A 25927-nucleotide genomic window follows, 5' to 3' on the forward strand; every position below is an offset into this window, starting at 1 on the left:
GAGGTAGGACAGTAAAGGGGGGGGATAATCAAAGAGGAAAACAAACCATGTTTAGTAACATAAATAAACAAATATGTCTGGAAGAACAACCCATATCTCAATAATGACCCTAAATGTTAATGGCTTAAATTCACCAATTAAGAGACACAGGCTAGTAGAATGGATCACAAAACAAGACCCAACAATATGCTGCCTACAGGAGACGCATTTGATAGGAAAAGACATACATAGGCTGAAGGTGAAAGGTTGGGAAAAATCATATCACTCATATGGACTTCGGAAACAAGCAGGAGTGTCCATACTCATATCAAATAAAATAGATTTCAAGCCAAAGTTAATCAAAAGAGATAAAGAGGGACACTACATACTGCTTAAGGGAACCATATACCAACAAGACATAACAATCATAAATATATATGCCCCAAACAATGGTGCAGCTATGTTCATCAAACAAACTCTTCTCAAGTTCAAGAGTCTAATAGACCACCATACAATAATCATGGGAGACTTCAACACACCTCTCTCGCCACTGGACAGATCTTCCAAACAAAAGTTGAATAAGGAAACTATAGAACTCAATAACACAATTAATAACCTAGACTTAATTGACATATATAGAATATACCACCCAACATCAAGCAGTTACACTTTTTTCTCAGCAGCACATGGATCCTTCTCAAAAATAGATCATATATTATGTCACAGGGCAACTCTTAGACAATATAAAGGAGTAGAGATAATACCATGCATCTTATCTGATCATAATGGAATGAAACTGAAAATCAACGATAAAAGAAGGAAGGAAAAATCATGCATCACTTGGAGAATGAACAATAGGTTACTGAATGATCAATGGGTTATAGAAGACATCAAGGAGGAAATTAAAAAATTCTTAGAGATAAATGGAAACACAGACACAACATATCGGAATTTTTGGGACACATTGAAAGCAGTTCTAAGAGGAAAATTCATGGGTATACAGCAGAGTTTTACAAAACCTTTAAAGAGAAACTAATACCAATACTTTTCAAGCTATTTCAGGAAATAGAAAAAGAGGGAGAACTTCCAAATTCATTCTACGAGGCCAACATCACCCTGATTCCTAAACCAGACAAAGACACTTCAAAGAAAGAAAACTACAGACCAATATCTCTAGTGAACCTAGATGCAAAAATCCTCAATAAAATTCTGGTGAATCGGATACAAAAACATATCAAAAAAATTGTGCACCATGATCAAGTAGGATTCATCCCTGGGATGCAAGGCTGGTTCAATATACGGAAATCAATAAATGTTATTCACCACATCAATAGACTTAAAAATAAGAACCATATGATCATCTCGATAGATGCGGAAAAAGCATTCGACAAAGTACAGCATCCCTTTATGTTCAAAACTCTAGAAAAACTAGGGATAACAGGAACATACCTCAATATTGTAAAAGCAATCTATGCTAAGCCTCAGGCTAGCATCATTCTGAATGGAGAAAAATTGAAGGCATTCCCTCTAAAATCTGGAACAAGACAGGGATGCCCTCTCTCACCACTTCTGTTCAACATAGTTCTCGAAACACTGGCCAGAGCAATTAGACAGACGAAAGAAATTAAAGGCATAAAAATATGAAAAGAAGAACTTAAATTATCACTATTTGCAGGTGACATGATTCTATACCTAGCAGACCCAAAAGGGTCTACAAAGAAACTATTAGAGCTAATAAATGAATTCAGCAAAGTGGCAGGATATAAAATCAACACACATAAATCAAAGGCATTCCTGTATATCAGCGACAAATCCTCTGAAATGGAAATGAGGACAACCACTCCATTCACAATATCCTCAAAAAAAAAAAATAAAATACTTGGGAATCAACCTAACAAAAGAGGTGAAAGACTTATACAATGAAAACTACAGAACCCTAAAGAGAGAAATAGAAGAAGATCTTAGAAGATGGAAAAATATACCCTGTTCATGGATAGGCAGAACTAACATCATCAAAATGGCGATATTACCAAAAGTTCTCTATAGGTTTAATGCAATGCCAATCAAAATCCCAATGGCATTTCTTGTAGAAATAGAGAAAGCAATCATGAAATTCATATGGAAAAATAAAAGACCCAGAATAGCAAAAACAATGCTAAGCAGGAAGTGTGCATCAGGCGGTATAGCGATACCAGACTTCAAACTATACTACAGAGCAATAGTAACAAAAACAGCATGGTACTGGTACCAAAACAGTTGGGTGGACCAATGGTACAGAATAGAGGACACAGAAACCAATCCACAAAACTACAACTATCTTATATTTGATAAAGGGGCTAAAAGCATGCAATGGAAGAAGGATAGCATCTTCAACAAATGGTGCTGGGAAAACTGGAAATCCATATGCAACAAAATGAAACTGAATCCCTTTCTCTCGCCATGCACAAAAGTTAATTCAAAATGGATCAAGGATCTTGATATCAAATCAGAGACATGCCGTCTGATAGAAGAAAAAGTTGGCTACGATCTACATACTGTGGGGTCGGGCTCCAAATTCCTCAATAGGACACCCATAGCACAAAAGTTAATAACTAGAATCAACAAATGGGACTTACTCAAACTAAAAAGTTTTTTCTCAGCAAAAGAAACAATAAGAGAGGTAAATAGGGAGCCTACATCCTGGGAACAAGTCTTTACTCCTCACACTTCAGATAGAGCCCTAATATCCAGATTATACAAAGAACTCAAAAAATTAGACAATAAGATAACAATTAACGCAATCAACAAATGGGCCAAGGACCTGAACAGACACTTCTCAGGGGAGGACATAGAATCAATCAACAAGTACATGAAAAAATGCTCACCATCTCTAGCAGTCATAGAAATGCAAATCAAAACCACCCTAAGATACTATCTCACTCCAGTAAGATTGGTAGCCATTATGAAGTCAAACAACAACAAGTGCTGGCGAGGATGTGGGGAAAAGGGTACACTTGTACATTGCTGGTGGGACTGCAAATTGGTGCAGCCAATTTGGAAAGCAGTATGGAGATTTCTTGGAAAGCTGGGAATGGAACCACCATTTGACCCAGCTATTCCCCTTCTTGGTCTATTCCCTAAAGACCTAAGAAGAGTATGCTACAGGGACACTGCTACATCGATGTTCATAGCAGCACAGTTCACATAACAAGACTGTGGAACCAACCTAGATGCCCTTCAATAGACGAATGGATAAAAAAAATGTGGCATTTATACACAATGGAGTATTACTCTGCATTAAAAAATGACAAAATCATAGAATTTACAGGGAAATGGATGGCATTAGAGCAGATTATGCTAAGTGAAGCTAGCCAATCCCTAAAAAACAAATGCCAAATGTCTTCTTTGATATAAGGAGAGTAACTAAGATCAGAGTAGGGATGAAGAGCATGAGAAGAAGATTAACATTTAACAGGGATGAGAGGTGGGAGGGAAAGGGAGAGAGACGGGAAATTGCATGGAAATGGAAGGAGACCCTCAGGGTTATACAAAATTACATACAAGAGGAAGTGAGGGGAAAGTGAAAAATAATACAAGGGGAGAAATGAATGACAGTAGAGGGGGTAGAGAGAGAAGAGGGGAGGGGAGGGGAGGGGAGGGGGGATAGTAGAGGATAGGAAAGGCAGCAGAATACAACAGACACTTGTATGGCAACATGAAAATCAATGGATGTGTAACTGATGTGATTCTGCAATCTGTATACGGGGTAAAAATGGGAGTTCATAACCCACTTGAATCAAAGTGTGAAATATGATATGTCAAGAACTATGTAATGTTTTGGACAACCAACAATAAAAAATTAAGAAAATAAAAATAAAAAATAAATCCAAGGGTGCCAAATAGCAGTCACTGGTTTTATTTGGCTTCTCCATGTTGGTTTGGACAATGTTTTTCATAAACTTGCATTAATCAACCAAATTTAAAGCTCAAAACTTGACAGATAAAAATCTCGATTTTGGGCTTCTTATGAAAAAATGGGATGATCTGGCAACACTGACTCCACATTCCCATATGGTAACAGTTGGCTGGTACTACAGAGCAGCTGCCCCTGTAGATGGACTGGGCTCTCAGTTTCCCACAGTCCCCACATGTGTCCTCTACATGAGTACCAGTGTCAGTTGCTATTATTAACTCACTTGTTCTATGTTTTTCTCATAGAAGTGCTAAAAGGGGAGTGAAATAAAACCATGTGTTTATATCTTTAAAAATGCTGAACTTATGGGGCACAGTGGCCCACACCTACAATCCTAGCAGCCCAGGAGGCTGAAGCAGGAAGATCACAAGTTCAAACTAGCCTCAGCAACTTAGTGAGGCCCTAAGCAACTCAATAAGACTCTGTCTCAGAATAAAAAATAAAAAGGTCTGGGGATGTAGCTCAGTGGTTAAATACCTCTGGGTTCAATCTCCTACCCAAACACATAGACACACACACACACACACACACACACACACTACACACACACACACAATGCTGAACTCAGTTTACTTCGTGGTTATTTAAGTAATTGGGTACATACCTTATTCTAAATGATGGGAACAAAAGGTGAGTAGGTTAAGCAAAGAAATCAGGGAGTTTACAATTCAAATTTCATTGCTGGGCCCTAGAGCTATTGTTGTGAATGTTATTTTATATGAGTGAAGAAGATGTCTGTAGTGTTAACACCTGCAGAAAGAGTGAGGGGGTCAAGGATTAAAACTAAGAGATTATCTGATTGGATATGCTTTCAGAATACAGGAGGGGAACATTAAGGACTGACTGAATGGCTGGTGAAGATGTAGCTATTCAGTGCTCATTTGAAAAGCTTTGTGGGTAGATGGGAAGATAACAGTGGTGTCACAAGGTCAGATGAAGTTTTATCTGTAGTAAATCAAGATAAAGGAACTCTTGGAAAGGGACAAATTAAAGATTAAAACACAAAATGAGTAGAGAATAGAATATGAAACAACAGAAAAATATCACAATATGTTGTAGAAAACAGAAAGCAGTGGAAGACAGGGAATATGGCTCATGCAACAGAAAAAGGCTAGAACTGAAGTGTTGCAGTGCTGGGAATGCTGGTGAGAAATGAGTCTTCCTCACTGGACTCCTGAGAATCTTGATAAGCAGGAAATTGGCTCTACAGAAGCCAGTAAGGGGTTTTGTGTGTGTGTGTGTGTGTGTGTGTGTGTGTGTGTGTGTGTGTGTGTGTTGAGCATAAGAGCATGAGGCTCCATATTATCTCCTCCTTTCTCATGTAGCCATACAGGAGGCAAGAAGTTTATTAGCTGGAGAAATTAAGCCAGACTGAAGTTAAACAGGATAGCAAGGGAAGGAATAAGGTTGACATCAAAAACAGGAGGGAAGAGTTTGTTCGTGGTGACCTATAGGGCTCCTTCATATACTACTGCTTCTAGAATGCCTGTGGTCAGGTAGATTCCACTTACCAAAAGTAAATAGAAGAATTCTTTGGATGAACCAAGTATTGAAATAATCACCCTGTATTAACATTTGATGAGCCCTTTATGGGATCTATCAGTTATCATCTATACAATGAAGCTTGCTTGTCAACATACCATGCCAGCATACACATTCACAATCAGTGCTTCATTCTTAAATATGAGTAGCCTCTATAATTTCACCAGAAATTATAGAGTACAGCTTCCAAATGGAAGACAGAGGCCAAATTGTCATAAAGGAAAAACTAACACAGATGAAATAGAGATATGCAAAGGAGCAGAGAAAAAGACTTATATGTAATTGATAAACAGATACCACAGGATATTTTGAAGAAAATAGCCAAATAGAATATTGAATATATTTCTATATCCGTCAAATTGATGTTGAGTACAAAGATTAGACAATCATAAATATCCCTCCAAGTAGAGTAAAATTAGAAGATGTAAAAATATAAGAAAAAGGGTAAGAACACTAGATAGATTGTACAGTAGTTAAGCAGGTATCTAGAAATGGAGTTCCTTAAAAAGGGGGATAAGAGAAAATGTCATGAAGAAAATAATAGAAGAAATTCTTGTTAATGTACAATCTATATTAAAAGATGTGTTCAATACAGTAAATGAAAATAATAATGCCCAGAATCACACATTGTCAAATTCAAGAACACTGGAGATGGCATTCAGATCCCAATAGCTTCAATGTAGAAAGTGGCAGAACAGAGGCAAGAAATTGGAAGTGAAGTGGAGCCACAGGCTATTATTGCATGTAATAAGAACACCTGTGGGGCTTGAGCTTTCCTTTAAAAGTAATTTTGCTATAACTAAGCTGTTCAAAATTTCAAGTTGAAAATATGTTTGGTGTTGCCTCTTATCACCACATGTACCCATCTTTTAGGTTTGTCTTCAGTGTCAAACAGAAATTATAGGCACCAAAGGCTAGGTATATTGTTTTGTTTAAATAAGCAATGTTACTTAAATCAATGTAGTAATTGTCACTAGTGAAATTTATTTTATTACTATTGACATTTCATAGCAAATTCCATTTTTGACACTTTCATTTTGATGGATTTGATGAAAATAAATTATTTGCTAATTTTTTACTTAAGAAGGGCTATCATAATGTAGTTGCATAAATTTTCAAGAAAAGATAAAACTAGAGTGTATATAATTGTACTTATACACACAGGGATACTCTTGGTTAAGTTGAAAATGTTGCAGGCCAAAATGTCTTTAATACACTTAATCTACCACACATCACAGTTTAGCAACACAATACACCACAGAGTATCATTTGTTTACCTTCCTGATCACGTGGCTGACTGGAATGGCCCCTTGCTGATACTTGGTATCAAAAGATAGTATAGTATATAGCATGGTGTATGACACATCTCTAGCCCAGAAAAGATCAGAATTTGACATTTGACATAATATGATTTCTACTGAATGTATATTACTTTTACGCTATCATAAAGTCAAAATATTGTAAATCAAACCATCCTAAGTTAACCACTTGATCTTTTCTCTCTCCACACACACATTCATAAGCATGCATATATATATGTGTGTGTGCGCACACATGTAAATACATACATGTGTGTGTTTAACCAACTGAATAAGAATTTTGGACAATGACAGCTTTTTCACATTATTTCCTGATTTCCCTACCACATGTGACTTTGTGACTGCATTAGAGAATGCAGAGAGTAAAAAGAAAATTTCAGTATTCTCTGTGACAGTTTGTCAGTTTCAATAACTGTCAATTTCAGTAGAGCGAAGTTAGTAGTTACCATCACAATGTATGGCATTTTATTTATATATAAAACTTACATGTATGTCTTTAAGAGGATGATTACTTACTATTCTTTTTAAGAAAAGCAGAATTCCTATTTTGCAGAGTTTTCAAATATACTGGGAATAAGTTTTAAAATCAGCATAGAGAAATATGTTTCTCATGTGCTAATTAATGCTAAATTCAAGATATGTTTGTTGTGAAATTTTTGTCTAAGTTTCATCATGATTTTAATGAAACCAGTATTTTGAAGCAAGATTGAGGTAGAATATGTGAACTGTCTTTAGATTTTTGCTACCTAGAAAATTTTCTTAAATAAAAAATAAAACTAAAATTTCTTTATTGTATTTAATAGCATCTTAAATTAACACCAGAAAATCTGTATTAGGAACTCATTTGCAAGAGTTTAATGAGATAAAATTCACTTGAAAAATATGCATTTACTTATTTAGTATTCTTTGAAATTCTCTGTATACATCTCTACCAACAAAATCAAGAAATATTATTTATGTGCTGGTAAAGGGCTACTATTTGTTAGACTGCAGTGAATTCTGAGATTTTCCTATGTTGGGACATCTCAATGTCTAAGAAAATATAGCAACATAGTTCTATAGCCTGTCCACTTGTGTTTATATGCCTCAAGCTTTAGCTACATCATACCAGTTGATTACAAAAAGGGAGAGAATTAGATAAAAATATCATAGGAAATATAGTCATGGCTGCTTCCATATTTCCATTCAATAGATTAGGGCAAATTGAATAATAAATTATAAACTCATTAAGAAAACTATGACTGAGATACTATGGTGCAAGGAACTTCATACTTTTTTTCTCTGTCCTTGCCATCTTCAGTCTCCCCACAATAGCTCTTTCTTTTTCTCCCACAGTAAGATATTTCCTAAAGGCCTTCCTGAGGAGTTCTCTGTAGCAGCTGTGTTTCGTGTACGAAGAAACACCAAAAAGGAGCGGTGGTTTCTGTGGCAGGTTTTAAACCAGAAAAATATGCCACAGGTAAGATGCCATGAGAGTTGTGTCTGTTAATTCTGTTGTGTGCCAGACCAGGTGTGTCTTTGAACTGCATGCCCAAATTTGGGAACTGATATAGTATCCAAATATTCTTTTTCAGGAGTTATCAAGAGGCAATTACAAGTTTTATAATTAGGATAGGCTTGCTCAGATCTATAATGTGATAGTCTTGTGGGTGAGACAGGATTCTTTTTAACTCTGATATCCATATTTTGTCTGAAGAAGCTGAAACTGCTCTCCTTTGCAACTTTCATTGAACTTCCACTTCCCTAATAATTTCTTTATCTTCTATCAACTCTGATATTATGTATTATTTTTAAAGTGATTTTTTGATTCCTTAGAAGACTAGGAATGGGACCACCATATACTCCAGCTGTTCTTCTGCTCTTTGGTATTTATCTGAAAGATCTAAAATCAGCATACTATAATGATGCATTCATACCAATGTTAATAGCCACATAATTCACAATAGCCAAGTTATGGAACCAGCCTAGGTGTCCTTCAGTAGATGAATGGATAAAGAAATTGTGCTATATATACACAATGAAACCTTAAAGAAGGATGAAATTATGTCATTTGTAGATAAATGGATGGAATTAGAGACTATCATGCTAAGTAATTAAGCCAAACTCAGAAAATTGAGGCTCAACTATTTTCTCTCATGTGCAGAAACTAAAGAGATGAAAAAAGGGGTGAGGGGCATCTCATGAAAATGGAAAGATCAATAAATTTGAGAAAAGAGATCGGGGGTGGGGGAAGGATGGGCATCGGGAATAAAATTACCAAATTATGCTATATCTATTTAAAAATAAATCACAATGAGTCATATAATGCACTAATCAAAATATCAATGGCAACATTGGTTGGGAAATCAGTGGAATAAGAAGATAGAGGGAGGGAGGACAGTATGTTCTTCACACATATTTTTTTGTCATGCAAATTATCAAAAATTAAAGAAGTAGATCTCAACATCCATGCAAAAGATAAATAATCATATTCTCACTAAATTGGTAACCTTGAATTCTTGAATTATTCACACAAAACAATAAATTATATATAAGCTTATATTTAGATAAAGTATATAATCTATACAGTATGCTCTAAAATGTAAACCTTATATTTTAGGTAAATTTATACTTTTACTTATAAAACATACAATACAGTTATGAATTTATAGACACATACCCACTCTTAGATGTTCTCTCAAGAAAGAGTATATTACATTCACTGGATAGCCCATGTCAAACTCAATTTTGAAGCAAGTGTTTACTTTTGTTTCTTATTAAAAATCTGGTAGGCACAGGTGTCATCTAAAGTATTTTACTAAATGCATCATATATTAACAAGCATCTTGAGATTATACTTGGGTGCTTTAATAATTTTGAACATTGATTTTTAGAACATTCAAAAATAATTTGCATTTTTTTTCAGATTTCTGTCATAATTGACGGTGGAAAGAAGGTGGTAGAGTTTATGTTCCGAGCTGCTGGGGGAGACATGTTGAATTACATTTTTAAAAATCGGGAACTCCGTCCTTTGTTTGACCGTCAGTGGCATAAACTTGGCTTCAGCATACAATCCCAGGTCCTTTCACTCTATGTGGATTGCAGTTTAATTGCAAGCCGGCAGACTGATGCGAAGGACACTGTGGATTTTCATGGGAGGACAGTTCTGGTGGCACGAGCTGCTGATGGCAAGCCTGTGGACGTAAGTCGTGGTGGTTGTGAAGGAGAATTAGCACCATTTTCAAGTAAAAATTATCTTATGGAAAAATGTCTCCCTCTGATTACTATGTAACGTAACGGACCTGCTTCTTATCACTGTTTAATTGCCCACTGATATATGAAATTATTTCTTTCCAGTTTTATTTTCATACATATTATCTGCTATTTTCACCCATTTTCTCTAGTCAGTGAATTTAAAAGAATTTGGGCATGCCTTAAACATAAGATTATTGGGCTGGGGATGTGGCTCGCCTGGCATGCGTGTGGCCTGGGTTCGATCCTCAGCATCGCATACAAACAAAGATGTTGTGTCAGCTGAAAACTAAAAAATAAATATTAAAAAAATTCTCTCTCTCGCTTAAAAAAATAAGATTATTAAAAGTAAACTTTATTAAAAATTGAAAATAGTACACAAAATGTGAGTTTGGTCTAAGTCCATATGTTTTGAATAGAAAGGATTGGGAAAAGATGAACTTTAAATTAACTGGTTCCAGATTATCTGGTCTTTTCACTCAAGAACAATAGGCTATTTATTCACCCTCACAATAGCAATTGCTTTGTGTTACAGACTACTTTTTATAAGCTTATAATGGTTTTTCAGGGTTCTTTTAGACTGAAATACAATCACTGAATGCTTCAGTAGGTCATTTGGATGAGAAAAATTGGCTAGAAAAACTCTTTCAGATGAAGAGTTCCTTTAAAATTACTTCTGAAGCTAAGATGATATAGATTTATTATTGATTTCCCTAGAAAGAGAGGCCTATGATCTTTAAAAAAGTGAGATATATCTAAATTTGATGGCTACTATATTTGATAGTAGGAAAGTCCCTAAAATTCCAACTGCTGATTACCAGTAGGAATGCCATTCCTGTTAACACAAAGTACTTGACAGTTTGATTTTATTTCAAAAATACAGCTTTATACAAATACATATTTGGCAAGCTTATTTCTAAAGGACCCTCTGGAAGTGTGTGAGTGTGTGTATGAATATATGCACTATTATATATAATGTATGCATGCACCATATACATGCATACATATATGCATATATGTGTGCGTATGTGTGTATAATTATAAATACTCAATAAACTATTATTTTTGAAGTCTTTTCTCTCAGAGACAGTAAGTGAGCAAATCAGTTAGAATGTCATAACCAGGGAACAGAGATGAACATCAAAACAGGTCAGAGCAGAGGCCACCCATTCTGAGGACAGGCCATGATGGCAACAGGGAGAATAAGCGGTTTGAGGCTCAGACAGATGAGATTTTAACACATTCTTCTGAGCCTCAATATCTTCAATTATAAAACAGAGATGATGGAGTTGCTAGTTGTATTGTGTCTATGCAGTAGTGCCTAATGTGTGGTCAGTTCTCTATAAATTCATTTATCTAGTCAGGACTAGACATGGCATTCAGCCCTGCCATAAGAAGATGAAAAAGGAAAACACTAATCTTTGGGATCTTGAAATATCAAAGTTCAAAAAAAAAGAAATATCAAAGTTCAACAGAATGATTAAAATATGTCAGTAAATGGTGGCTACAACTGCTAATATTATTAATCACAATAAAAATAGTACTAGACAGACCTTTCAGAAAAGACTGTCCAAGGCAAAACAGGGAATGGGGACCCGCAGGTAATCAGGAGACTATGAGTTTAATCACAAGGGAAGAAAATAGATTTCTCTCCAGATTAGGAAGAGCAAAGTGGGTTCTGTTTCCAGAGGATCTGAAAGAACCAAAGAACAGAGATAAATTTATGGGAAGAGGGGCAGCAGAAGAGAGGAGTGAGTTATGGCTAGTGGTAACTGGTCTTTGAGCTAAACTTCTGAAGATTAAGTGTCCTGTGTCTCATTAACTTCTCACCTGATGACAGAATTGACCCCAGAACATAAGGCTGAAGAATATATCAGGCATGTCCTTATAAAAGTAATGTCAAAATTATGGTACTACTAAAGAGTGCTTTCACTACTACTGTGTGGGGATTTCATACTGTAATGTGGTCTCATTAGTTGAGGATGAAATTGAAGGCATATCATGAGATTGTCACTGAACTAAACAACCAAGCAAAATGTGTGTGTGTGTGTGTGTGTGTGTGTATTAAGATTTCTGATCCTACTAAAGCTCCAAATGGACTATTTTTTCCCTCATCTCTATGCAAGTTCTCTGATTCATAAGACCTGTTGGAGTATGACGATGTTTTATTTATTCAGATGCTTGTGCTTTTATGGGAAAGAGGTGATGAGGATAATATAAAAAAGATTTTTTAAAATAAATCTTCACTTTGACAAGAGTCAATCTATAATTTAGTCCTACACATTCTCTTTCTAAAGCACTGTATCAGTGAGGAATTATAAGATATTAAATGAATAAAAAAGACAGAGTTGATTGTAGTTTCAATGTCATAGTTACTTGATTAAGTTCCAGTCCTTCGAAAAATGATAATCAATCTTTAGTTAGGTAAAATAATTCATATTCAGGCCTAGCACAGTGGATGGCACATAATAAGAATTCAATATTTCTTGTCCATTTTGATAACAATGTTGATGATGAGTTTTCACTAAGAACAATATTAATTAAATGGAATCCCCATTCCTCATTCTACATAACTTATATGTTACTGTCAGTATTTCATTAGACTATGGAAAACAGTGGGCTTATTATATTTTTACAAATAAAAGTTAGCCTTGGTAACCTTGCAAAAAGTTATTGAAAATAAATCATTAGCCAGCTGGGCACGGTGGTGCACACCTGTAATCCCAGCAGCTCTGGAGGCTGAGGCAGGAGGATCACAAGTTCAGAGCCAGCCTGGGTAATGGCGAGGTGCTTAGTAACTCAGTGAGACCCTATGTCTAAATAAAATATAAAATAGGGCTGGGGATGTAGCTCAGTGGTTGAGTGCCCCTGAGTTCAATCCCCAGGCCACAAAAAATCATTAAATTTTATTTAAACTCAGAATTTTGCATTATCTACAAATCTTAGGCTATTCATTATTCCACACATGTTTGGAGTTCCTAATGCTTCCTTGAAGCTAAACTGATTTTGATTTTGTTCATCTCAGTGCAGAGTAAAAGTTACAGATTTTTTTTCCATTTTTATTTTTTATTTTATTTTTTAAAGTTTCATAATTAATGAAAGATGTCTGCCTTCTATTATGATAGGATCATAACTTTACAATTTAGTCTTTCTATATAAAGTAATTATTGATTGACCTCAGAGCAATGCATAATCTAGCTCTATTACATTGGGAAATACAAAGAGAGCAAGGTAGAGAGAGAGGAGAAAGGAAGAAGGAAGGGTTAAGATTCCTAATCCATATTATAATCAAATCATCATAGAATTATTGATTAAATTCATAAATATCCAACCACAGTCTAATTTGAAGGTCCCCATAAATACCTACTCATATAAAGCATTATTTAATATAATATGTCAGTGCTTAAGGAGTTCATCCTATTTAAGCATTTAGTATACTGTTTTTTTTCCCCACCAGTATTATTTTTCTTAGACAGTCAGTTGATCTTTCAGTTAAAGTCAAGATTATACTTTACTTGTTCTGCTTCCAATTTCATGTTCAAATACCTAGAAAAACTAAAAGTGAATCTGTGGAGCAAAAGAATCAATTATTTTTCTAAAAAGATAGTGAGTCTTCCTTAGAATTATACCAATATAGTATAAAATCCATAGGTTCTAGGCAGAATTTATGAAACATAGATAAAACAGTGCAACTATTTCAGTACCTCAAATAAGAGGTCTGGAACTATAGATAAAGCCTTTCCATCACCTACTCACACCTCAGACCTCATTTTTTCTCCAATTATTACATTGAAATGTCCTCATATTGTGCACATACTTCATTGTAGTGCCTACCAACCCCTCTCTTTAATTAAACACTTTTTTTATTGTTGGAAAAAGTTAGCTAAGGTTTGCAATTAATTTCATTACCTGATTTCCTTTATCTATAGATCTGCCTGTATATCTGACTCTATTTTCCAAGTGATCCATGAAATAACGAATCCTAAATTAAATAAAAATATCTACCAGCAATTTATTCCTTTTTCTTTTCAGTTAAATTAATGTAGTTATTGGCTGCCTAGATGCAATTCTCAAAAATATTAATGATGTCTTACTACTAATTGTTTTAATAGATTGAACTTCACCAACTTAAAATCTACTGTAATGCAAACTTCATAACTCAAGAAACATGTTGTGAAATATCAGCTACTAAGGTAAGTTAATTTTCTCAGTATGTGAAGAATGAAGAAGGCCAATTATCTTTTAGTTGCATAATCTATATGGTCCAAACATAGGGCAGTGCCTGGTATCTTCAACTGAAGCCATGGGACTAATGTATTCTAGGTGTGGAAGCCTTCTTAGTGCTTTTCCACAGTTTCCAAAGTTTTAACCCCAGAATTCCACACTGAATTTTGGGGATGATATGCCCCCACTTTAGACAACATCACTTGAATAAGAGTTATGCCTTTTCCCAAAACCGTGTTCTGATAGTAGTGCCATCATTTTCCCTTTACAAAGATTTAAATCTGTGATCAGACTTTGTTCTCACTAGCTCCACCCATCCTGGCTGTATTTAACATTCTTGCACTCATTTTGAATACTAGGCATAACTGCCAAGAAAGATTTAAATTGTGACATCCTAAAAATGCATCTCAACTCTGACCTATATAGTATACCAATATAGTATAAAATCCATAGGTTCTAGGCAGAAATTATGAAACACAGATAAAACATATTTTACCATTTATTTTACCATTTATTCTAGTCTCAGTTTTATTTACCTAAAATTAAGAAGTCCATGATACCAAAGTACAAAATTATTTCTTTAAAGAATATTTCATATATCGTATTTCTGTTACTAGTATAATGAAGAATTTCCTTTTTAATTATTTTTTAAATATAAAATGATTCTGTCATTTCAAATTTGAAAATATATTTTGACATAGTATCCAAATCTCACTATGTAAACATAACTAATTATATTTCAGGACTTGAGAAAACAAGAAGAATAAAGTAGATAAATCAATCCAACCATTTTATTCTAAAGGAGATTCGATCCTAGCTGCTTTCCCTTTGTGATACACTTTTCATTCTCATCTTCCTTTTTCCTGTTATTGACAAAGTCCATTTTAACATTGTGCCTGGACACTTACTTTATCATTGTGTCGTAGCCTTTTTCATTTCCTGTCTTTTTGCGGGGAAGGCAAGGGTGGCATGTAGATGACCAGACTAAGTCTCTGGATCACTACTGTATATATTCATTTACTTGCTTCACACATGTTTATTATTCAAAAACACTGATCTGCTGGTCATGGTGGTACACACCTTTAATTCCAACAACTCTGGAGGCTGAGGCAAGAAGATTGTAAATTTAAGGCCAGCCTCAGCAATTTAGCAAGACCCTGTCTCAAAATTTAAAAAATAAAGAAAGGATAAAGAAAGGGTTAGGGATATGACTCAGTGGTAGAGCACCCTGGGTTCAATCCCCAGTACTGAAAAAAAGAAGAAGGAGGAAGTGTAGGAGGAGGAGGACGAGGAGGAGGAGGAGGGGAGGGGAGGTGAGGGGAGGGAGGGAGAAAAAGAAAGATCTTTCAGACACTGTGCTAATGAACAGGGCTAACAAATATGAATACTTTCCCTGTCTATTCATCTTTTCTCAAAATCTTAGGTGATTATATATTGGCAACAAAATATAAGTCCAGTTCATTATCCTCTTATTCTAAATATTCCCAACCTAACTGTACAACTATTACTTTCTTATACCTATAATTTATTCTAATGAAAGCACGGAATTTGATAATTCTCTACATGTAATGGTCACAGGTGCCATCTTGTTATTAGATATAATCATATTTGTTTTTAATTTAGACTCAGAGAGGGAAGCTTTATTTTTTATACTCACCTTTTTTATTTCTAGTGCTTTGTTCACAGAAGTTAGTCAAAGCATTATTTCCTTGATTTGGTGACTTGCCAAATGCTACAGGAAAGGCATTTGAAAGGGAGTAATTCTAAAAAACTTACCAAAAAAAAGTGAAAAATGAAAAATGCTTTCTATTTATATTTTAGATTTCCTAGAAGTTCTATGCTTGCCAAAGAAAAATTATATGAAAGTGTAATCAGTAATTTGTAACTAAAAAATATTTGTAACTTCTCTCATGTTTTTTGGGTAGCGCGGAATAAGAATGTAGTTCAGTGATAAGCATAGCTAGTCTTAAAAATATTATATGTTTTGCTTATGTAAATTGGTTGTATAAAGCACAACTCCAACCCAGTTTATGGCTCTCATTTCAAGTAAAATGAAAGCCAGCCAAATATCTTTCTATAAATATCTAAAAAGGTAATTTAGAATGCCAATATGCAGACTTGAAATACCAAGACTTCCTGGAGCCACACATATAAATCTTGAAGACATTAATTTTCCAGAAGTTTTTTAAATTAATTATACTTTTTTTTTAAAAAAAGTACTTTTATTTCATTTTTAGAATTTCCTCCATTTCGAAATATTTCTTTGCTATTTCTTCACCCTGATGCCAGCAATGTAACATTACTTAAATAATTTCTTTCTTTTTTTTATTAGTTGCTCAAAATGTACAAGTTCTTAAAATAATATTCTTTGAGAAGCAGCACAATGGTTTTATGTATCTAAACATTGTATTTTTGGCCAATAATCACTGTGGCATGTCATTACTTAACAATGTATTTTCAACTTGAATTCCAGTGGAAAAAAAAATGTTTGAGGAAGTATAAGTGATGGATTTGATGGAGTGTTTTAGTAATTAAAAGCTGTGACGTGACCTCACACATTGCAAATGAAAATTGTTTAAAATAATAATTTGGGAATTAGTTTTAGAGTAGAAAATAAATTAGGAATTCACCCCAACTATGGGAAAGAATAACCAAGGACTATATTTTTTCATGCTGATTATTTGGGGGATAGAGTATCACCATCTACTATTAGTAAATAGAAACATGCTACATTTTGAAAATAGAGGTGTATAGTTTTAGAGATGTTATGTACAAACCATTTAAATGCACCAACTTTTGATAACAATTATATCTTTTCTTTCTTCTTTCTTCCTTCTTCTTTTCTGTTTTTTTCAAAAGGTTTTGAAGTCAAAAAATGTTAGTAAATGTGTCTAAAAAATCTAATTTTGTCCTAGAATTTCAAGTCACAGATTTTTTTGGTATTAATATCTTACAGAGCATTTCAAAGGTGAGAATTATTCAAGATCACCTTTAAACATGCCACTTCACTTTTATTAAATTACATCAGTTTCTGAAATAGTCAAGTTTCATGATTGCAGACACAAAAATGAATAAATATAAGAGAGGAAGGAGATCAGCAACATTTGTTGAAAATTAATGAGAAATGTGATTAAAATTATAAGGGCTAATTAACTACATGTGTCAAATCAAAACCAGAGGTTTTTGTGAGAGATGTGGTCCCTACTTATATATGTCTATTTGCCTTAGGCAGTTTTGGAGAGGTGGACAGTTTTACAGTGAAGCCAAAGAAAAGATTTTAAAGAAGTTTTAAAGCACCAATTTAATTGCTCAAGTTTAGGTTAAAATTATAAATCCTAAGGGATCTTGATTATTTCACCAGGAACCTATGGAGCAAAAACTGACTAGAAAATAATAACTAAACATCAGATGAACGAACTGCCTTGATGATAACTTGTTTCATTTGAATGTGGTGTTTAGACTTTTGGATTTAGAAACTTCTTAAGATAACTAATCATCACTCAATATAGAGAGAGTAGGTATGAAAGAACTATTGGCGGAGTAGGTATGAAAGAACTAGCACCAGCTGTAGTAGTTCTGGGTGCTAGTTATGCTACTGTTTTTTATTGTTAGTACAAACATTAGAGTACTACCCATTTTTCAAAATAATTTTTTTACATAGTTATACATGTTTATCTTAGAAAACTTAGGAAATACACAAAAATAAAAAGAAAGAAGTACATATCAACTATGACCTTACACCACAGTAGATAATCACGGATAGTATTTTATTTTACATCTGAAACTACATTCCCAGGTATATGTAATTTGTAGTATAGAAAGTAATGCATGCACTCTTTTCCCTAATGCATTCCCTTCATGAAACTGCAAATTCAGAGTTAATCATGGTGAGAAGCTTGGTACGTGATACTAAAAAGAAAAGATACATTTAAAAGCTCTTCAGAATCTCCATCTAGATTAAATTTTCAAGAGAAAAAAAATAGTTTATTTCTTTATAACCAAACTTCGTCTCGTCCAGCATGTTCTAAACTCACTGGACAAGAATAAAATTCACCACTTCTATGTTATGGTAAAGACCTTCTTAGTATCTTTAAAGGATATTGAACTAGAATAAGGCATATTTTGATTAAGTATCACCCTAGAGTATAAAAATTACTTTTTTTTACTTTATAGGCCTTTACAATCATCTTATCAAATTATATTTTACAAATTCAAATTATATGATTTAACTTTTTGTTCCCCAAATACACACTCACATGTTGTTTGCAGAAATCATTTCATCATATGAATGCAATCATTATAAGTGTACAATATTACTGTATCATTAAGTCATATAACACAGCTTTAGAACTCCTCACACCATCAGTTTTATACATTCCTTATGTGTTGTCAGTGCAATTAAATACATTGGGGGCTCAGTGACAGAGCAAATGTGTGATTTCACACACAGGTGTCAACATTAGGTTAATAACAAGGAAGTTCTGGATCCCCAGCACCACAAATTAAAAGAAGGAAGTTCTTATAGACCACCAGCCAGCCCTAGTGTGGGGGGACCCACTGTCTGGAGTTGAACCCATCCTCTAAATCCTGTTTTTTGGTTTTAGTGCCCAGAGCAGGATGATTTTGGAAGTACTGCGTCATCATCCGTAACTGCTCATGCCAGTAAACTGTCTACATTTCTGCCCACAAAGCAGGAATTTAGAGACTTGTGCCAGTGCGTTCCAAGCAAGGTATGCTTGTTTTAATTTGTGCCCACTGAAAAGCCACTCCAGATAGCAAACCTGGCTCCTTGACTGTGGCCTAGGGTGAACAGCATGTGTCTTGTTCTTGGGTGTTAATCGAATCAAATTCCTTAGCTACATAGTCATCCAAATACCAAACAAAAAGGGATTGAAGATTGAATTTCTTGGGTTTTCACCTGCATAGTTCTGAGTGCCTCTGACCTTCCTTTCAGGGTGTTAATCAGTATTGATAAAAGGGCGAAGGGAGGAACCACCTGAATAGGAAAGTACTGAGTACTTAGCATGAACTAGGAGTAGGCTACAGTTCTGGGAATTCAGGTTGAAGGAAACACAGTTCCTACTCTTTAATAAACATATACAGAAACACATTAGATAGTATTTATTTGTTGTGTGTTTATGGTATTTGTCTGGTATCCCCCAGTTTCTAGCTATTCCCATTAATTGTCAGTATATATGCAGGGAAATAATAATAATGTTTTTCACTGTCCCTGATATGGTCCTTTGGTCAGGGAGGCTGAATCCATGGACCTACATGAATTTCTTTTATGGATGTTAACGGCAGTCTTAGGATCTGGGCTAAAAAGCAGGCCGTGTCCTGTCATGAGCAACATTGCATGGCAAACTCCATAAGAAAGACAAGGACAATGGAGGTGCTCAGTGGAGGAGCATCCCATGCTCCAGCTCCTGGAGGAGATGATTTAAATGGTGTTTCGAAGCCGGAGGAATAATGAACTTCATGAAGGACATGAGAAAGTCTTCTGGCGAAGGAATGAGCATCGCTTACAGTTGCCAGCTTCATATTCATATACAATTTGGCTTGAGATCAACATGACAGAATGTTTGATAACACAGAAATTCATTTTTTTCTCAGGGAGAAGCAGGATTACCAGGGACTCCAGGTTCACCTGGGCAGAAAGGAGAGCCGGTAAGATACTCAAAAACTGTCGGGACAGAGGGGTTTGTTCAAAAGTGACTTAAAATATGTGTCAACCTCATTTTTCTTTTTTCTTTTTTTTATTGGTTGTTCAAAACATTACAATGCTCTTGACATATCATATTTCATACATTTGATTCAAGTGGGTTATGAACTCCCATTTTTACCACGTATACATATTGCAGATTCACATTGGTTACACATCCACGTTTTTACATATTGCCATACTAGTGTCTGTTGTATTCTGCTGCCTTTCCTATCCCCTTCCTATACCCCCTCCCCGCCCCTCCCCTCCCATGTTCTCTCTCTACCCCATCTACTGTAGTTCATTTCTCTCTCTTGTTTTTTTTCCCTTTCCCCTCACATCCTCTTATATGTAATTTTGTATAGCAATAAGGGTCTCCTTCCATTGTAGCTCAGTTGGTAGAGTGTTTGCCTCAATCTCATTTTTCTATGCTCAATACCCCTATGTTTCTGTAAAAGGCTCTCAAGGACTATATTAAGATGTTGATTACTGAAATTAAGAAGTACAACAGTATTCAAGGCTGCATTTGATATCACATTGGAAAGCAGGCTGGAAGCTTGAAAAAACCTAGAACTAAGTCTTTGTATCTATAAATGCTAAACAAAACCATGAAGCAGGCATATTGTTTAGTTGTTTCTAGATTCCTTTAGCATTGTCTTCTCCAAATACTTGATGAATTCTTGTTTCTCTTGAATGCTGACGTGTCTCTACTAAAGATTTTTCAGTAGCCAACTTTTGTTAAATACCCTCCATCTGTGAGGTTTGTTGTTGGATGCTGTAGGAGTCATATAGAACAGGATACATTCCCTGTTCACCAGGATTTTACATCTAGAAGGAGATAAAGGGACATTGTGAGTTAGATACTATGATAGTGGCAGGAACCTCCAGAGGAGACTGGGAAGAATTTAATGGAGGAGATAGTGACTGAGCTGAGTGTCTAAGTATGTAATCATAGGCAGTATCCTATGCTTAGAAATTTGCCTTTCCCTTATACCCACCTCAGATTTAACTGTAAGTTTTCCACTTTTTTGAATAATGTCTTTTGTTATCCAATCAGGTAAATTAATTTGTACTAAGGTTAGGAATTCTGTTTTGATAATTTTTCCAAGATGAATTGGATTTCAGTTCTTTTCATGCCTTGAATTCCAAGTCCATGATTCCAGTTTATTTGCATAATCAAGCTGGACTTCTTTTTTAAAAGGCAGAAGCTAATATCTGGAAGGTGACTGATTCTTCAAAACTTCAACAAAGCTACAGTCAGGTGACATTCACAGGAATTCTGCCCATGATACCTTGCATGGGAACCTGTGGCACCTTAGCAGGAAATAGATAAGAGATTCTTGAGGTGGAACAAGGCATTTATGATGATTTATATCAGAATTTCTTAGGGGTTCCTTTACTTTCAGTATCATTATATGAAAAATCAAAATCATTAAACAAGTAGTTACCTTTAAAGAAACATACAAATCATTAGAGCAGTGGTATTTGTTTAGTGTTTACCATGTGCCTGGCACTGAGAAGAATACTTTTTAGATATGTTACCTTATCCTCATAATGTTCTTTGTGTTACAAATTAGCATTACCATTTTTCAGATGGAAAACCTGAGGTTTAGGGAGGTTAAATTATTGCCCAAGACCAGATAGCTTGAGGCCAACTTGGGATCTGAACCCAGACCTATTGATTCCAGTGTCCTTCTCTTAGCCAGTATCCATTTTGAAGGCTGCTCTGTCTTCTAGAAGCACTTCAATATTATGCATTCTGTGAGCAGGATGCTTGTTGCTTTGTAATATCTTATTCTCTCCTTATAACCTCATAAGGAAAGTCAGTGATATTATTATCCTCATCTTAACAGCTGGTAGAACCAAGCATAGGTAACATGATTAAGAAAATTCAGAGTAGAAAGATCTCTGGATTAATCTTGACCTCTTGGCTAGCAATATAAACTTGCCCAAATCCCCTGTCTGCAGATCCTTCACTTTCCTCTTCTGTAAGGAGGATATATAACTACATCATAAGGTGACACAAATGTTTTAAAAAGGCATATATGGCTTAATTGCTGATGACTGTGATGTGATACACACTCATACATACTCCTTAATTTGGCTTTCCACTTCTATGATTTATCAATTATTTAAGATTACTAACACAGAGAAACTCCATGTGTGTTAGTTAGTAAACTGTTAGAGTTTATACCTTCTAAAAACATATTCTTTTTAAGTAAAATATCTTCTACTCTAACAATCTAAATATCTATTATTCTTTGTTAGCCAACCACAACTGTATATTGATGACCTAATATTATAATAGAAAGTGTGCTAGATTAGATGCTGGGGCTTCATCAGAACCCAAAAAGCAACAGGGCCTGTCCTGAGTTTATAATCTTGTGGTGATTTGTTTAGGGAACATTCCTGTATCATATATAAATAAACAACAGTAGAAAAGGGGTGGGAAGATGATAAATATTAGAAAAATTTTGTATATCAAATCTATGAAATGCCTTATGCAAAATGTATATTATAGTTATAATGCATTATATGATATCTTATCTATGTTATTTTTAAAGTATTAAAATTTGTTTAAAATTTCAGGATACATACAATTTATAATGGCAAGATATTTTTAGTGGTGGGGTAAAAATAGCTGAGATCAAATAAGTTGGTAATTAATCTACAAAATAAAGTAAATACATTTCCTTTATTTGTACCAGTATTTGCTTCAACCAGTAGGACCTGGCCTTGTAAAAATGATTTTAGAAACATGGCTATGAATGCATTTAACTTTCCTGGCATTTGTAATAAACATGGATGTCTTATTCCATTTTAAGGAGTTGGTGAGTTTGTTCCTGTTTCTATTGTGCTATGTGATCCTCCAGCTTTACTGTTCAATAAATAAAGAAGGCTTTCCTTGGTGTTTGATTCCTGCACACAGTTTTTATTATAAGGAAAGTGCACAGAAAGCTTGCTTAACTTCTCAATCTAAGTTGCACTGTGATTGTGGATGTTGAATAGTGATTCTTATGAAATGATCTGAATTGCAGCGTTTCTAATGGAACCAAACATTGTTCTAAAAATTGTTACTTTTGATCTGTAAGCCCAGGAAAGAATAGTTTTGGGAAGTAAGAGAGTATATTGGAAAGACTACCCACCTTGGAGCTTGAAACAGTTTGGGTTGAATCTGGTCCATTTCTTAGGGACTTTGAAAATAAATCTTAATACCTAGTCTGTTGTTGATTGTGAAAAAGAAATAAATATAACATACTGTATGCAAAGCACTTAGTAATGCAAACTGCCATATTTACACATTCAAGGAATTTGCTTGCTCTTCTTGTCTATAACATAATTGATCACATACTGAAGGAGAAATAGAGATAGCTTTTTTAGGCTGAGTTGAATTTTATATGTGACTTGATGAAAAACAAAAATCTTCCTTTGTGAGAATTTTCAATCCATTAGATGTTTTTACTATACAAAATTTTTAGTTATTACATACTACTTTTACTACTTAGTGATATTGATATTTGATAATTAATTTCCTCAAAAGATCAATGATGTGAATATTGAATTCTGTGTGTTGTGTCCCAAATGTTATCTGATCTTTTCTGAATAGAGTTTACTCTATTTATTCTAGTTTTGAAAATATTTTTAAAACTTTTTTTCATTGCAAGTGGACATAATACCTTTATTTTATTTATTTATTTTTATGGGGGTGCTGAGGATTGAACCCAATGCCCCACATGTGCTAGGCAAGTGCTCTACCTCTGAGCCACAAACCCAGACCTTAAGAGATCTTTTTGCATTGTTACACTGAGATAATGTGGGTTAGTCGTCCAGACCTCATTATAATTTGCTTTTTCTCATTAGACATGAGATATAGTCTATTAGTCTTTTGATGCCTTTTACTCTTGACCCAGTGAGATCTGGGTCATTATTTTATGATGATTCCATCATAAAATAATGGAAAAATTTGGAATACAGCTTTGAGATCTCTTTTTAAATTATGCAGTACTCATCAAAATATTTCTAAAGGTGTTAAAGTTTGAGAATCCTTATTGTAATGTAGTAACTTTATGAAGAACAGATTTTAAATACAGAATGAGTTAGATAACTGTTCTGTAAGTAAATCCTGTCCCACCTGGGCCAAAACCCAATAATGATTTCCTGTCTCCCTTAAGACAAACCTCAGCCTCTCTCCATGGGCTATGAGGCTTCACATACTGGTAGAGCTTTCCCTATTCCATTCCCACTCTACACTGCCCGCCACTCTCTCCTGTTGTTCATTCCTGCTCCAAGTTCTTTACACCAGGTCTCATATACCTGGAATTTTCTTCTGGATATCCACTTGCTTCTCTCCTTCATGTCAATTATGCCCATGCTCAGAAATCCCTTTAAAATAAAGAGACCTTTGCTGATATCTCTTTATAGAAAGTATTTATTCATCCCACCTCTTTCTTACTTTTCCTAGCACCTTTGTTGCTACCTAACACATTACCACCAAGCATTTGTGTTTCTCCACTAGAATATGAGTCTTTAGAGCTCCATAGAACAGGCTATATAGTAGGAGCTAAAAATGTTGAATGAATGAATGAATGAACACTCTCCTTCAAGGAAAGTGCAAATCATCAAGTGACTATAGAACCTACAAGTTCTACTTCACAATTTCCAAGGAAATTCTGCTGAGTAAGACTTAGTCAATTTATAAGGAAAAACTAGATAAGATAATCATGAGTGTGATATTATTCAATGTTGTTCTGCTACTTTTTCCTTACAAAAAAATCAAAATTCCTTTCACATATTGATCTGATCAATTGTACCTTTATTTCCAATTAGTTATTGAAGAATCACAAATATTTTTAAGTAAGCCACAAGTTATGGCAAGATATAATGTTTATTATTATTTGTCTACTTTTCTCATCCATACTATGATCTTCATTAATATGATTTACTGTTTTTTTGTTTCTGTTCTTTTCATAAAGCTGATGCCTCCCTTTCATGAAGTAATACAGTTTGAAATTCCACTGCTGTGCTTAAACACCTGGTTGTGATCAGTTTTCTCAGGAACACCTGATGAAACTATTCTAATCATGCCCTGTGTCCAAGACTAAACTCCACATGACATTATTCAAAATGATAATTAACACTTTTCTTTCATTCAGACTCAATTATTATAATTTTCTGAATCTTTTAATTCCCTTTTCTTTTAGCAAGTATAGTTAGCAACCTAATTACTTAGCAACCACTAACATTCTTAGTTCTTTAAGACCCTTTCTAATACCCTCAACATTATCAGACTGAAAATTCTTTCAGAGTTTTGTAAAGTAGCAGAGAATTTTTAATTTTCCTGAACCTAAGGGAGGATTGTGATTCCTCTTTTGGAGGAATAATTTTCCAGTATATTTTTACATTATTGTCATCCACGTCTCCAGTTAATTTCCCAAAATATCTTTATGAATAAATGCTTTGCTGGTATACTTTGAGGGAAAAAAAAGCTTAAAATGGAATAAGTTAACCTATTTAACTCTTTGGTCAGAAACTGGTGTTGATCCCTTTCAACTTCTACCACTCTCTGCTCCCACTACAGAAGATTCCATTTTTAATAATAGTCTGATGTGCTAATCCAAAGATGACTACTGTTTCCTTTATTTTTTAAATCTCTCATTACTCTGAGATTGCCTATCCCATAACCATAGCACAATGAAAGTTAATTGAATTAAAATATGTTCATAATTTGTTAAAAGAAAGAATACTTTATAATCTCACAGAAGTAGAATTTAATATCATGCTTTTGACTTCTTTGCCTAATATAAGAAATGTTTCTTCATTTTTAAAATCCCATACAAAATATATTATATTAATTCACATATCTTTTTTTAATCATTTTTTCCAATCTTACATAGTCTCATATAATTTATAGGACTTCAAAGATTAAATATACTTGTGTGTCTTAAACCTGAAATTAAAAAATAATGTCTATGTAATAAT

At 34.4% G+C, this 25927-nt stretch overlaps 1 protein-coding gene across 7 annotated transcripts in view; it reads left to right on the forward strand.

Moving 5' to 3' along the window:
- Col19a1 (collagen type XIX alpha 1 chain) overlaps positions 1-25927 on the forward strand; it is a 327672-nt gene that overhangs the window by 52507 nt on the left and 249238 nt on the right. For all 7 annotated transcript variants that reach the window (XM_058578798.1, XM_058578800.1, XM_058578801.1 and 4 more), the window contains exons 5-9: positions 8128-8251; positions 9698-9973; positions 14136-14216; positions 18852-18977; positions 19861-19914. In XM_058578798.1, coding sequence (XP_058434781.1) covers positions 8128-8251; positions 9698-9973; positions 14136-14216; positions 18852-18977; positions 19861-19914 — 661 coding nt within the window. The remainder of the gene's footprint in view (positions 1-8127; positions 8252-9697; positions 9974-14135; positions 14217-18851; positions 18978-19860; positions 19915-25927) is intronic.

The sequence above is a fragment of the Marmota monax genome, unplaced genomic scaffold (genome assembly GCF_021218885.2).
Source record: "Marmota monax isolate L192 unplaced genomic scaffold, Marmota_monax_Labrador192_F-V1.1 WCK01_AAM20220418_F8-fsc00091, whole genome shotgun sequence".
Lineage (NCBI taxonomy): Eukaryota > Metazoa > Chordata > Mammalia > Rodentia > Sciuridae > Marmota > Marmota monax.